Source organism: Ochlerotatus camptorhynchus, unplaced genomic scaffold (assembly GCF_037179485.1).
Source record: "Ochlerotatus camptorhynchus isolate MF236.1 unplaced genomic scaffold, CSIRO-AGI_Acam_v1.1 ptg000265l, whole genome shotgun sequence".
Taxonomy (NCBI): domain Eukaryota; kingdom Metazoa; phylum Arthropoda; class Insecta; order Diptera; family Culicidae; genus Ochlerotatus; species Ochlerotatus camptorhynchus.
This window is the reverse complement of record NW_027040755.1, coordinates 2,154,572-2,167,382: the sequence shown is the minus strand read 5'-3', so window position 1 is coordinate 2,167,382 and position 12,811 is coordinate 2,154,572. Positions and strand designations below refer to the sequence as shown.

The following is a 12,811-nucleotide window of genomic DNA, read 5'->3' as shown; positions in this document are numbered from 1 at the left end:
TTGTCATGTATGTTTAAAAAAATACAATAAATTGAAGCTGTCCTATTTAAATTGCCCCTAGGTAAAGCCAGAGATGAACCAGCGTCTGGCTGAAAATCTCCTTAATAAAGACAACCAACCAACCAACCCTAAGTAAAGGAGGTACACAATAAAAATTGTGGATATCTTTACTATGCCACTGATTGACATTAGGAATTTGTGATGAAATTCAATCAATTTTTTTCATTGAGCAGTACAATACTAATAAAGTTCAATTTAGAAGTTTTTACCTTACACAGCAAAAAAATAATTTTGATATCACATCAAAGTGGATGCACTACAATCATGTCGAAAATTTCATGTAATTTTTATGACCACATAAATAAACAAATGCAGTAAAAGCAGCGTAATGTCAGTTCATGCATTGTATTAATGATAATTTTGTCCTTTTTAGCAAGTAATATTACACCATATTTTCGACATGATTGTAGTGCATCCACTTTGACGTGATATCATAATTATTTTTTTTGCTGTGTATATGTTCCTTTCAACCAGGCCAAAAAGCGACTGCCTCTCACTCCAGGACCTGGATTCATTCACAGTTCCCCAGGGAAGTGAAGTCGGTCCATAATGTTGAAGTTGATGGGTCGATAGGTAGGGTCCAGGTGTGGAAGCTGTCTCCCTGGCGTCGGTAGCATTGATACTCAGTACGGAAAACAAGATCGACGGAAAACAAAAAAAAACGAAGAAGACTGCACACTAGACTGTTGTAAAATTTGAAATTTCCGCTCCACATAGCTCAAACGGTTCCAAATTGGGTCCTGATTAGCCTCCCAAAATTGGAACTCATTTAGTGAGAAACTGACTTGGCACAAACCATTTGAAGTTTAAATGGGAATTACTATGAAGAAAGCATAATTTCGGTTCATATCTAATTCAAAATTCACCACTTAAATCTACTTTAAAAAATGATATCTAAGCTTGTTGAAAATTTTCCCAGCTACAACTTTGTTGAAGACCACTTTTCGATCAAATGTAAGGAACAAAAGTTATTAATGATTCAAGTCACTGATGTCTTATGATTATGCTCAATCAACTGTTCAGCAGGCAACATTGGTGTTTATAGCGCGTAGAATAGAGGACAAAAATCATGGCTACTATGTCACACTGCAGATTACAGTGTTGCCCACAATACAGTTGCTTAATCTTGCCATAAGATTATCAATCTCTTAAACAATTAATAACTATTTAATTTGACGTTTGGCTGAAAAACGATTTTCTGCAAAGTTGCAGCTGATAAAAATTCTCATAAGAATAGCAATAGACTTTGTTAACAATACAATATGTAAAAAGGCTAGAAGACAATGAACGAAAAAATTTGTTTTTCCATAGTAATTTCCATATCAACTTCAAATGGTTTGTGCCAAGTCAGTTTCTCACTAAATGAGTTTAAACTTTCGGAGGCTAATCAGGACCCGATTTGAAACCGTTTGAACACTGTGGAGCGAAAATTTCAAATTTTGCATCAGTCTACTGCACACTTAGAAATAACTACTTTTACACGAGACTTAATCCATATTGGACGTAAATCTTGGAACGTAAACAAACATTTCATGTAAAATTGAGTGTTCTCAAACCGAAACATAAGCAAGTCGACGAAGAGAACGTTTGATTGAATTGATTTTCTCGTTTCTTTAAACTGATTCTTTTGTCAAAAGGGCCGCTTACATGTGTCGCTCTCAGGGCACCGAAATTTACATGCCTTTTCGTAGTGTGCGCATAATTATTATGCAAAGGAAATAAGTTAAAAAAGCCGAATTACTGGACAAAGGCCTAGTGCAAAAACAAGTTGACAAAGTGAAGGAACACGGTCGCTCAGTTGAACATGAAGCTTATAAATACGATTGTTCCAAGCTGGCTATGTTTTACCAGCATGATTTAAACGTTTTATTCCACGAGCAATTTTAAGTGTGTGTATTCAACCTTAACCAAATCGATTTAAGCCATGAAGCTTATCCTACCAACAATTATTCGAATCTATAAAATGCAAGCTTCATACTTGGGAAAATTAATGTATTTATTTGATATGTGGGCATTGCGTTATTAGGAACTTTTCGAATTAATTAAAACTTGTTCAACTATGTTGGATCAATTTCAAGCGGTTTCGTGGGCTCGTTATGGAAAGTCAACACAAGCAGTAGGTTCCTATGATAATAACTTGCTCACCGAGCGAACCGCAACCACACGTGCACACGTGCGTCATTTGTTGTCCCGCACCTTGCTAGCGTTCATTTACCTAGCTGAACATTTCAACAGGAGAAGGTTCTAACTTAATCAACTGCCAATTTAGTCTGGCATAATTGACTGATGAATTTTCCGCTGGTTGGCTTTCAATGAACCATCCCTTTTTATCTATGTTGGAATCAGCAGGTGTACTGAAATCCCTGTGTTGCATTATACCATGCTATCGGAATGATGTATGTCCAAACGCTGGCTCTGCTCTACTCAACTTGGAAAGGGTAATGGGTTGCCAATTGACTCGAAATAGCAACGTTGCCTTCTGTGAAGCTCAATCGAAAAGCTAACCTAGTGAAGTGTTTAATTGGTAAGAGTAATTGATTTTTCACCTTTCATTGTATTCTTAAAATTAATCAAACCAGTCTTGTGGAAAAATGCTGGTACTGCTTTACTTCCATTCCACTGTACTGAAGCTGTATGAGGATGAGCATGATTGGCAATATACATTTTTCACAAATAAATTAGATCAGCGGTTCTCAATTATTCCATTCGTGACCCACTTCAAGCAATGTCATAATCTCGCGCTTATCATAAATAATAAAAAAAATGCTTATTCATCCATTTTAGCGTAATAGGTTAATGATTCAATTAATTTCTAACCTGAATTTCTACACCCTTCACCTTTTTTCCCAACATCACTGTTACGTGAACAAACCATTCCATCCATGAACATTCATAAGGAAAGTTACGATTAAAATCATGGATCGCAAATAGATCATAAAAACGAATTTCGGGATGTAACAGACTTAAAACAGAGATTGTTCAGAAAAGCATGTACAAATTGAGATGTCAATATTTAGACAAAAATTCATGGTAGGTATCTGAATTTGATTTTTTTTATTCTTCCAAAACTTCTGTAGACATAGAATAGTTTCTATAACTCTGGGACTTCGGAAAAAAAATCGGGATATGAAACATATTAATTTTATTAATTAAATCTGTTCAGCTAAGAAATCTCTTCACTTCATCATTTCATCTCATGGGTTAAATACAGATTATTTTTTATTTTGCTAAATGTTAATATAAGATCGTGGAACTTAAAATAATCGGCATTTCTCGAACCTTCACTATTCGCAAGAGAGAACTTTTCCCGTCTTGTTTTGACTACCATTATATTTTCATATGGGAATAATCAATAATTTTTCTCGATATTTTCCATATTGAGAAGCCTGAGAGAAAACTGACCCATAGAGACAGGTGCTCAAATTGACCCTTGTGTGTGTGTGTGTTCAATCTAACCCCCACTGGCCGGCAGTGGTATTATGGAAGAAATTTGCTTACAACAATCCTTGATGTAATAATTTAAAGCAAATTTAGTCCGGGAGTTAGAAAGCGATAGCTCTACTGCAGATTCAGTAACCCATTTCAGAATGCCTGGTAATTCACGTCCATTCCGAGGTTACTTTCACATACAATAAGCCCCGCATGTAAACACTACCGTTATCATATGAATAATAATACTGCAAACACACTTCCACACTTCGAAATGTGAAGTTCCGAAATCTGACGCGTATTTAGTATTATATGGCAATATGCATTTATGATTGATTTATAATCAGATGGATCTCACCAAACTCTGCCTCCGTAAAAGCACCTCTTCACTCGCGGTAATCTAAAAATTCTTCCGCGTAGTTTTTACTACCGAACACAACATTTTGAATCACATGCGAAGTTTTTCATTTGCACCGAACTTTTGCCTAACACCTCATTCGCGTGTATCATCCGGAAGGCAGAACAAGAGCACCAAGAAAAGAAAAAAAAATACTCGGTAGAACTCTTCTTGGGAGGGAGACAAAGCACAAAAAATAAGCGAAAAGAAAAACCGATCAACGTGACACCACAGCTACTCGAAACAAATTCTTGTCCCAGAGCTTTCACGTTAGTTACAATATCACTAAAAAGCTTCTTAAACCGTGATAGATCCTAATTTACGCTTATCCACACGTGAAAACTCATATTTCTTTTTTTATGGTGTACAATTAAAAAAATATGTGGAAAAAAGATTCAGGTGCTCAAATTGACCCTTGTATGAAAAAGCGGGGCCTCCCTTAGCTCAGTCGGTAAAGGCAGAGATTTTGCAGCTATTCATTTTTCCGGATACCGTGACGCTTGAGCTCCAAGAATAAGGATGCTGACCGCATATCGTATCCACATTACCGAAGCCCAAGTATAAGTGATCAAGGGATCCGTAAAAAGCAAAAGCAGTAAAAATCCTTGCGCAAATAGGAATTCCCCTCTAAATACGGGAATTGTGGCTTTCAATCAAAGCAACCATTGGTATCCATCATCAAAGAAAACTTTAAATCGTTACTTTGAAGTCCATAAGCAAGATCATGCTGGAGGTGGCTGGGTTCAATTCCCGGTCCGGTCTAGGACTTTTTCGGGTTGGAAAATTTCTCGACTTTCCTGGGCATAAAAGTATGATTGGACTTGCCACACAATTATACCAATGCAAAAATGGTACAGGCATCGAAAGCTCTCAATTAATAACTATGGAAGTGCATCTAGAACACTAAGTTGAGAACACGCCATAAACTAATATGCGATAAACAATAAGCTTGAAACGCAAAGAAGAAGAAGAAGAAGAAGAAGAAAAAGTGCCCCGTTGTTTTTTTCATTAGCAGTCTCTATATGACAAAAATGCTATTTCGAATAAAAATTAAGATATTTTTTTTTTATTTTGGAACATGGAAAAACGAGATTTCAGACTTTTTGTTGAAAAAATCTAGACAAATTATAATGATACCGGATTTGGACATATTTTCAAGATCAAGTTGGATAGTAATCACGATTATGGGATTGCATTTTATAACCGTTATGCATGCTTTAAATTATTTTTAATATTTTTAATTTCATTTTTTGCACCGAGAAAAAAATAAAAAAAAAACTTAATGTGCATGGATGTGCCCCTATTTGCTAGATAATCACGACTGGATTTATCTCTACAAAAGTTGATTGCAGTTTTTTAGTAAAGATGGTGAATAGTATTTTCAGGCCAAACAGCAAACATAAAATGGATTGCACACATGACGTTCTTTATCTTAATGACATTTTGCATAATTGTTCGTTATCTGTATCATTCAATTTTGTGTTGGAATCTGGCAGAGTGGCCACTCAACCTGGAAATTTGGAAATGAACCGGAAATAGAAACCAACGCACAAATTCAGATTACTTCACATTCCGTACAATATGCAACATTTTATTAAAATCGCGTCTCATCGATTCGTCAGTTTGCTCGGAAAAGTTCTATGTATAGCTTGAGTTCTTTCTAGTTACTGAACATAACATTATCGACTGTTTTTCGATAAAACTTGCAATTTAATATCCTAGAGATTGTAATCCAACCACAGGAAGGAACCCACAACGATCAAACTAGGCAAGTGGATTACATCGTTTCAAAAACTGTCCGTGGGGTATCCTGATTGTACCCTTTCTTCCCAACTGACAGCAGAAGACGGGCATACCCACTTCTCCATTATTGGCTTGAATAGGTCTGATACTGTGACTGTAATGCCCCTAGCTTCCCGTGGGTATTTCCGTTGTCTCTCCCAATGTCGTTACATGTATAGTCGAGGCATTCTATTGAAATGCAGTCTCTGCTGGTATGCCCATATTTTCCACTTCGCTAGAGATTGTACAAGTAATTGATAATGTGATTACTCTTTTTGTCCTCTACTGGCTCTTTACGCTTTTATCGTCAGCTTGTCCTACCCAACTCCTCACGTTGATAGATGGTCCGGAAATGTTTTATGGACGGTGTGTAACAGTAAAGTTGACGATGTTGAAGATTGGTGGTGTAGCAACAAGTTGTTCGTTAGGGTTAAACAAGTACTAAGCCATGTTAGCCATACAGCTTTTGAAAAGACAATTGACACCGTCTTCAACCAAAGGCTGTACATTGTAACAATTACGAAAGAATTTTCTTGAATAACCGCTGATTTCAAATTTGAGACTGTACAGCATTTTTTAGACATTCATGACTATTACTCGAGTCGAGATAAAGCACCTCTCAGACTTTCATAAACAATTATATGTGTACGTTGCATAAAAATCTTCATTAAAATTTAAAGTCATATGTTATAGAAGTTAAAAAGTTACAGCTGTTTATGTATGTGCCATTTTAATCAAATACACATATATCAAGTTCCCAGGACCACATTGGACACATGCTTGAACAATTCAGTCGAAATTTAAGAAGAATGGTGAGAATGGCCAGATCTCACGATGTTTGAATAAATAAGTTTTTTTTTATTGTTGATAATACGACTATTTAAAATAATGTTGTGATGACAGTTGATTAATATTTTAAGTGTAGCTCTAATTAATGGAGTAATTTTAAATTTATTTAAGTTAACCCGTACTATCGTGAAAGAATCATAATAATTTTTGCTGGAAACTGACTTTTTTTAACCGAAAAATAACAAGATTGAGCACTTCCAGACCAAATGACAAAACGAAAACAAATTTCAGACTGACGCTGATTTCCATAAACATTTTGCATAATAATTCGCTACGGGCGAACAACTCACGGCTCGTTTGCGTAAATTTGCGTATTTGACATTTTCAATTAATCATAGCACGGAAGCGTATCTTCCAATATAAATGACGTCTGAGGCAAAATTGTAGTTAAATAGATAACCTTTCCAAAAAAAAAAAAAAAAACACGGTTAACAGAATATGAAATTACGACGATAAAAAAAACATGTTTAAATGAGCAGTTCTAAGGCTTTGTGCAGTGAATCTGGACGCAAAATTTATTTTATATATTTTATTTTACTACAGGCACTGTACAGACTTTCCACGCTTGTGGTTGGATCTTTGGAGGCGAACCAGCCCAAGGCTGAAAGCCTCCCTAATAAAGTTAAATAATAATAATTGTGCTTGGATGCGGAGTGGATTTTGTTGAATAGGACATGAACCCACCCAATAGCCTAAAATTCCGCCCAATCAAATGTTTGGGAAATTATTATGCGGAAGTTGGCAAGGTGTCTCGAATGCTGTAGAATTTGCTTGCAGCAGTCGCTGCTGAGACATACTGAGGTTGACCAGAAGAGAGCGCATAAAAAATATTTTCAGTTTCAATAAAAGTTCATGATTTTGCATGAGCCTAATGGAATAATTTTCTGACATTTTTTTAAACTGATCAAAAAACATTTGTACATTTGCTTCAGTTGAATTACATAAATTTCAAACGATCAGAGAAGTATCGCCACAAAATGAGCTCAAATTTTGGGAGAATGGTCAGAATCTAAGGTGGTAATCAGGCTGGACCTGATTTTAAGCTGGGTGGAGAAAAATCGAAATTTTGAAACACTAATGCATATAAAATCAAGCATCAATCCAATTGCTTGCCCCGATATTTGATCATGCATTGAAACTCTCTGAAAATTGCAATCTCCATTTTATAATCGCAATTTACTCCTTTTTAATTGTTTATTTATAAATCAATTTAATGAACACACCGCCTATCTCCACGGCTGCAGAGTACATTTTTATTAACCATTTGGGTTATGTTGTGACATACGACATCGCGCGTAATCAATGAACGTATGTGCATTCGCTTTAATGAACTGCAAACATGCCCCTCCTCCGCATTCTGCTGATGACCATAGGAGTCGGAAAACTTACCTCGTTCAACGCGTTCCACACGTAGCAGGCGGCAATCGGCGATAATGGTTTGTAGTGATTGCCAAACGTGTACATGTACAGCAAGCCGGGCGCCGGGAAAAGCAGGGTAAACATGTCGCAAAGAGCCATCGCTGTGAAATGAAAACAATGCGGAAAAGGGAAAACCCGGAAAATAAATTAGTAACATTATTAATTAGTAGAAAGTTGGAAACAATTGTGCTGTTGCTTTCCATCCGTTGTCAGTCCTATACATCAACATTGAACACAAATAAAAACAGGTGTTCCGACCTTGAAACAACAACAGCAACAACAAAAAGTTGGTGTTCATGACAACCCTTTCAGTTTAATTTCACAGTCTACGGTTGCTACCTCTTGTCCGGGGTCTGAGATAAAAATGGGTTTCTCGAACAGCAGTGCGGTGGGTGTGCATCGCATCCGTTGCATCTGTTTTTTCTTTTTTTTTCTGGAAGAGTGAGCATCATCCTAGCTGGCAGTTATTTCCTTCATATCATTCGTTACGCTTGACCTATATCAGTGTGTGTTTTATTAGAGGATCAGTAACTTTACCCAGCACCTGCTAAAGCGATAGGAGCTCGGGGTAGAAATCATACACTTGGTTATTTCATGCCGATGAGTGTTTCTGATAATCTGCACTTCTTACTGGATACAACGTTCAGCGTATTTTTGCTGTAGTTCCAATGTATCGACGGGGGTAAAAATCATGCTCTGGAAAAAATCATTGTACACCTACAATCTCCACCCTAGAGGTAGTTGATGTGAGGTGGCAGATGCATTTCACCACTGCATACTACCAACTGACAATGCAATGGTACATCTGACAGCGCTCCTGTATACATTTTTTGGCTACTATACAGGGTGAAGAAAAATTTTCCCCTTTCAATGATTTAGTCTTAATTTATTAATTTTATTACTAGTATATTAAATTACAATATATTTTGGGAAAAGTGGACACACTAAATTATTTCGTAAAATTTGGCTTCATCCGTTTAGGTAGGTTGATCCACGATGAACGTTCGTTTTTCTACAGATAAAACATTCCAGGCCTTGGTCAGGCTTGTTTTTCACACGATCCAAGGATGGTTGTAACAAAATTTTGAAGTTCATCATACCGTTTTATTGTACCTCGAACAGTTTATATTGGCATTTTCAACATACTAGTGATACACACCGGACGAATTTCTTACTTGTAATGCTCGATTACTGCACTGCGTGTTGGTCTTGGCTTCATTGCGGTACTACTCGTCAACGGATTCTAACGAAACTTTGCACGTTTGCTTACAATGAACCAAGGCCCAGGTGTGGTGAATTTTTAGCCTCTGGCAAATATGAGGCGGATGATTTTTCCCCACCCTGCAGTGAATGCGCATCGAACCGCTCTGGAGCTTTGGATGCTGGCCAAGATTACCATGGGCTCACGTCACTACGACAACCCGATGCTTCCATGCAAATAAAGCGAATGACGTTGGCATCAAGTCCAGAAGCAATTTTGTAGCAATTTCGGGTCAATTAGGACTTGGTTGGTGAAAATGCAGTGAGCCTGAAAAAAATTGAACATGTATGGAAGGTTGCTATCGCAGACTTCCAGTTGAAATTGTTTCCTGGATTGCGGCTTCGTTGTGCGGTTGTTTTTGTTAAAGCTGTAAGAGCATTTTGCTGTAGGATCGATGCATTAGCAGATTATCGGTGATTGTTAATAGTTGATAATTTTCAAAATATTTCCGTTCACACTATTTCGGTTCATACTATTTCGGTGCATTTCTCCTCGTTTGCTATGAATAACCCGCTTTCGATCATGTATTTTCATGCGAATTGTGAACATCAAATTTGCAACTCAAGCATTGGTGTTGAAATTTCACATGCAAGCAATTAGGGAGCGCGGGCACGTTTCAGCTACGTGTGTCATAAAAACGGATTGCTCACGTTAACAAATTGTCCGATCGAATCAGGAGTGGGATGCTGGTGTTATAAAACCAGTGTCGTATCTTCAGTCACATGTATCCTCTGACGGAACGGCCAAAGCAAACGGTGATATGGTGTGAAAAACTGATTTCGACTGATGGGTGGCATGTGCTTGCTTAGCAACGTTCGCTCGTTAAGGTGAAAGTAGAAGATTCTATTCATTAGTTGGAATACCACCTCGTGTTGTGTTGGTTAGCAATAAACTCTCAGGTACACGGTGGAAATAATTAATTTCCAAGAAAAAGTGGGTCATTAGTGCTTAATTTTGTTTCTTATTTCTTAACGGAATGCATCCTAGTTTTTCTTTCCATTCTCAGTTTTTCTTTCCATTTTCAGTGGTTCATAGTGAAAATTTTAATGTGCTCATTAACTGGTTTTCTATTAGCCGGTGATTGCTTTTAGTTACATTTGCTTCGTTATCGTGGGCTATAGTTTTTTTTTTATCGTACACTCATGCTCTACCATCGCCTCTCTCACACAGCACGAGCGGTAGAACAACATTCGCATAAAAGGAAAACTGCCAAATAACTATCATATCATCAGCGTCATTTCGTTCTAATTCTTCTATTTTGTGTATATTTTAACTATTTCTGATCAGCAATGTTTCCTCTCGCTTATCTTTTCATTTTATATTGATAGTTATCACAAGCGCCGGTGGTGTAGTGGTAAGCGTGATTACCTCTCACCCCAGTAGACCTGGGTTCAATCTAAGTCGGCGCCGCCGGGATGTTCTGAGGCATAACATCTCTGATCACGGGAAGTAAAGCCGTTGGTCCCCGGTTCATGAGTTGATGGGTCGATAAGTAGGGTCCAGGTGTGGAAGCTGCCTCAGAACGGAAAACAAGACCGACGGAATACAAACCAAGGAAAAAAACAAGCACGGCATGAGCTGCTCTCATAATGAGAAATAAATTCAACACGAAAGCGTAACATTCTTCGGCGGCACGATCATATGAGAGCCATGTCATATGACATTTCAGTTTGGTACTGTTTTTTGATAGCTTGAGCTGCGAGTGTCAAAAAGAAAGGCAACGGATTATTTCAGAAAATACGTCGACTGCGGTGACCGATTACACCACTACTCGTGATATTTGAGAACTGATATTCTTACGCTGTCATGCAAATTTTGATATCACGATGTCGAATGAAATTTTCAGTTGCTATATTTTTTAAACGCGTGCAATTTTTATGATGGTCTGAGAGGTGTTTTATTCCAGTGAAAACTAGATGTATGAGTGCTCATTGCAAGACAGCATATATCACGTGATATACGCTGTAATGTGTCCGGGTATAAAAGAGAAAGAGGCTACCTAAAAAAATCGCTACATCAACTTTGCATCAACCAGGTACCAGCGTTTAAACGCCACGATAGAATGTTGCAATATTGCAATCTGAAAAATCCGTTGTTTATACCGAGTTTAGCTCAAAATTACACAGTTAAAGTTTACACAACTACTAGAATTAGTATCAGGTTTATTGCAAGTGCAGGGCTGGTAGCGAGTCACTTTTTAGCGACTTGGTCACTTTTTTTTAAGCCAGTCTCTAAAAAGTCTCTTTTTTAAGGACAAATCACTAAAGTAACTTTTTCTTGTAATAAACTTGTATTTCAAACTTTTTTAAACGTGAATTTATTTCAAGATTGATCATTCATCTGGATAGGCCTATATTTTGTTCTATTTTTGAACAATCCGAAGTTCATGACCTGATATAGAATTTGGTACGTTTAATCGTTCTTCTCTATCTACAGGGTGTCCATTCATTTGGCTAAATAAAATTCCCTGCGTTTCCAGGTTTTTATTCCATAACTTTGGCGGATGATTTCCAGGTAAGAATGCTATTTATGAAATGCGTGAAAAATATGTTTTTAACGCAAACGTTTTTAAGACATGACAATCAGTTTTAAAGAAACGAGTTTAGCTCAAATCCATTAAATTTTGAAGTTGAGCACTTACTTCATTTTACTAAGTCTAAGATTTCAACATTTTTAATGTCTTGACGTTTCGTACTATCAAAATTGTGGAAACTATAATGAAGTTCTATTGACCTCAGAAAAGCTAGATCTAGAGATCTTTGGGGGATTCCAGAGATCTTAAGGGGAAGTCTCCTAAACTTTAGCCCAGACTATTATTTATTAAGTTATTTGATAAGGCTCAACCGAATTAACTTTACAGAGCCGAGGATTCTTGTTCACTATGCAAAACATCCTTAAACTATAGTCAAAAGGTACAACACAATAAACACTTTATCTTCAACTATGCAATAAGCCTCCTGTATCAGAACGGGAGCCGCTTCCAGTGGTTTCATTGCATGGCAGTATCGCCAACGGGGGGCCGAGCGCTTCCATTGCATCAATGGACGCAAGACGTGGTCAGCACTCACACATTCATCACGAAACGTTTGCTTTCCAAAGTCGACGACGCATCGACCGAAAGAACTGCTGATGAAGAACAATCGGGAGGACCACACAATGGCTGCTGCGGAGTAAACAAACGATGGCGTGACACACATCGAGAGTGGCCTTCTTCTGTCGATAGTCGAATGAACACTCAACCCTGACTATTGAATTGGTTTAAAAATCTATAAGCGTGAGTTTAGACAAATGCAGAATAGTTCCATGAGGTGCTGAAATAAAATCGAGAACCCTTAAGATATTTCGAGTGATTCAGTATAGAGACCTTCAGAAAATTTATGAAAAATTCAGAAATTTTTCAGGAATTTCACAGAAATCCAGAGAACTCCAGGGAAGTTTAAAGATATTAGCGAGAATTCCATTTATTTTAAAAGCAGAACTAAGATCTTCATTCGAGTTGAGAGTTTTAGGAAAGCTCCGAGAACATGAAGACAGATCAGAGAATCGAAGGACCGTTCAGAAAATTTCAAGGAAATGGCAGAAACCGGAATTTCCGGAAACTTCGGTTTGCTCAG

The 12,811-nt window shown here is 37.3% G+C and overlaps 2 protein-coding genes across 3 annotated transcripts in view; one reads left to right on the top strand and one right to left on the bottom strand.

Annotated features, from left to right (window-relative positions):
- Positions 1-12,811, top strand: part of LOC135705327 (putative uncharacterized protein DDB_G0271606) — a 225,513-nt gene that overhangs the window by 42,116 nt on the left and 170,586 nt on the right. The window lies entirely within an intron of this gene.
- SPR (Sex peptide receptor) overlaps positions 1-12,811 on the bottom strand; it is a 73,951-nt gene that overhangs the window by 33,462 nt on the left and 27,678 nt on the right. Inside the window, exon 3 of the mRNA XM_065227023.1 lies at positions 7,907-8,037. Within this exon, the coding sequence (XP_065083095.1) occupies positions 7,907-8,037 (131 nt within the window). The remainder of the gene's footprint in view (positions 1-7,906; positions 8,038-12,811) is intronic.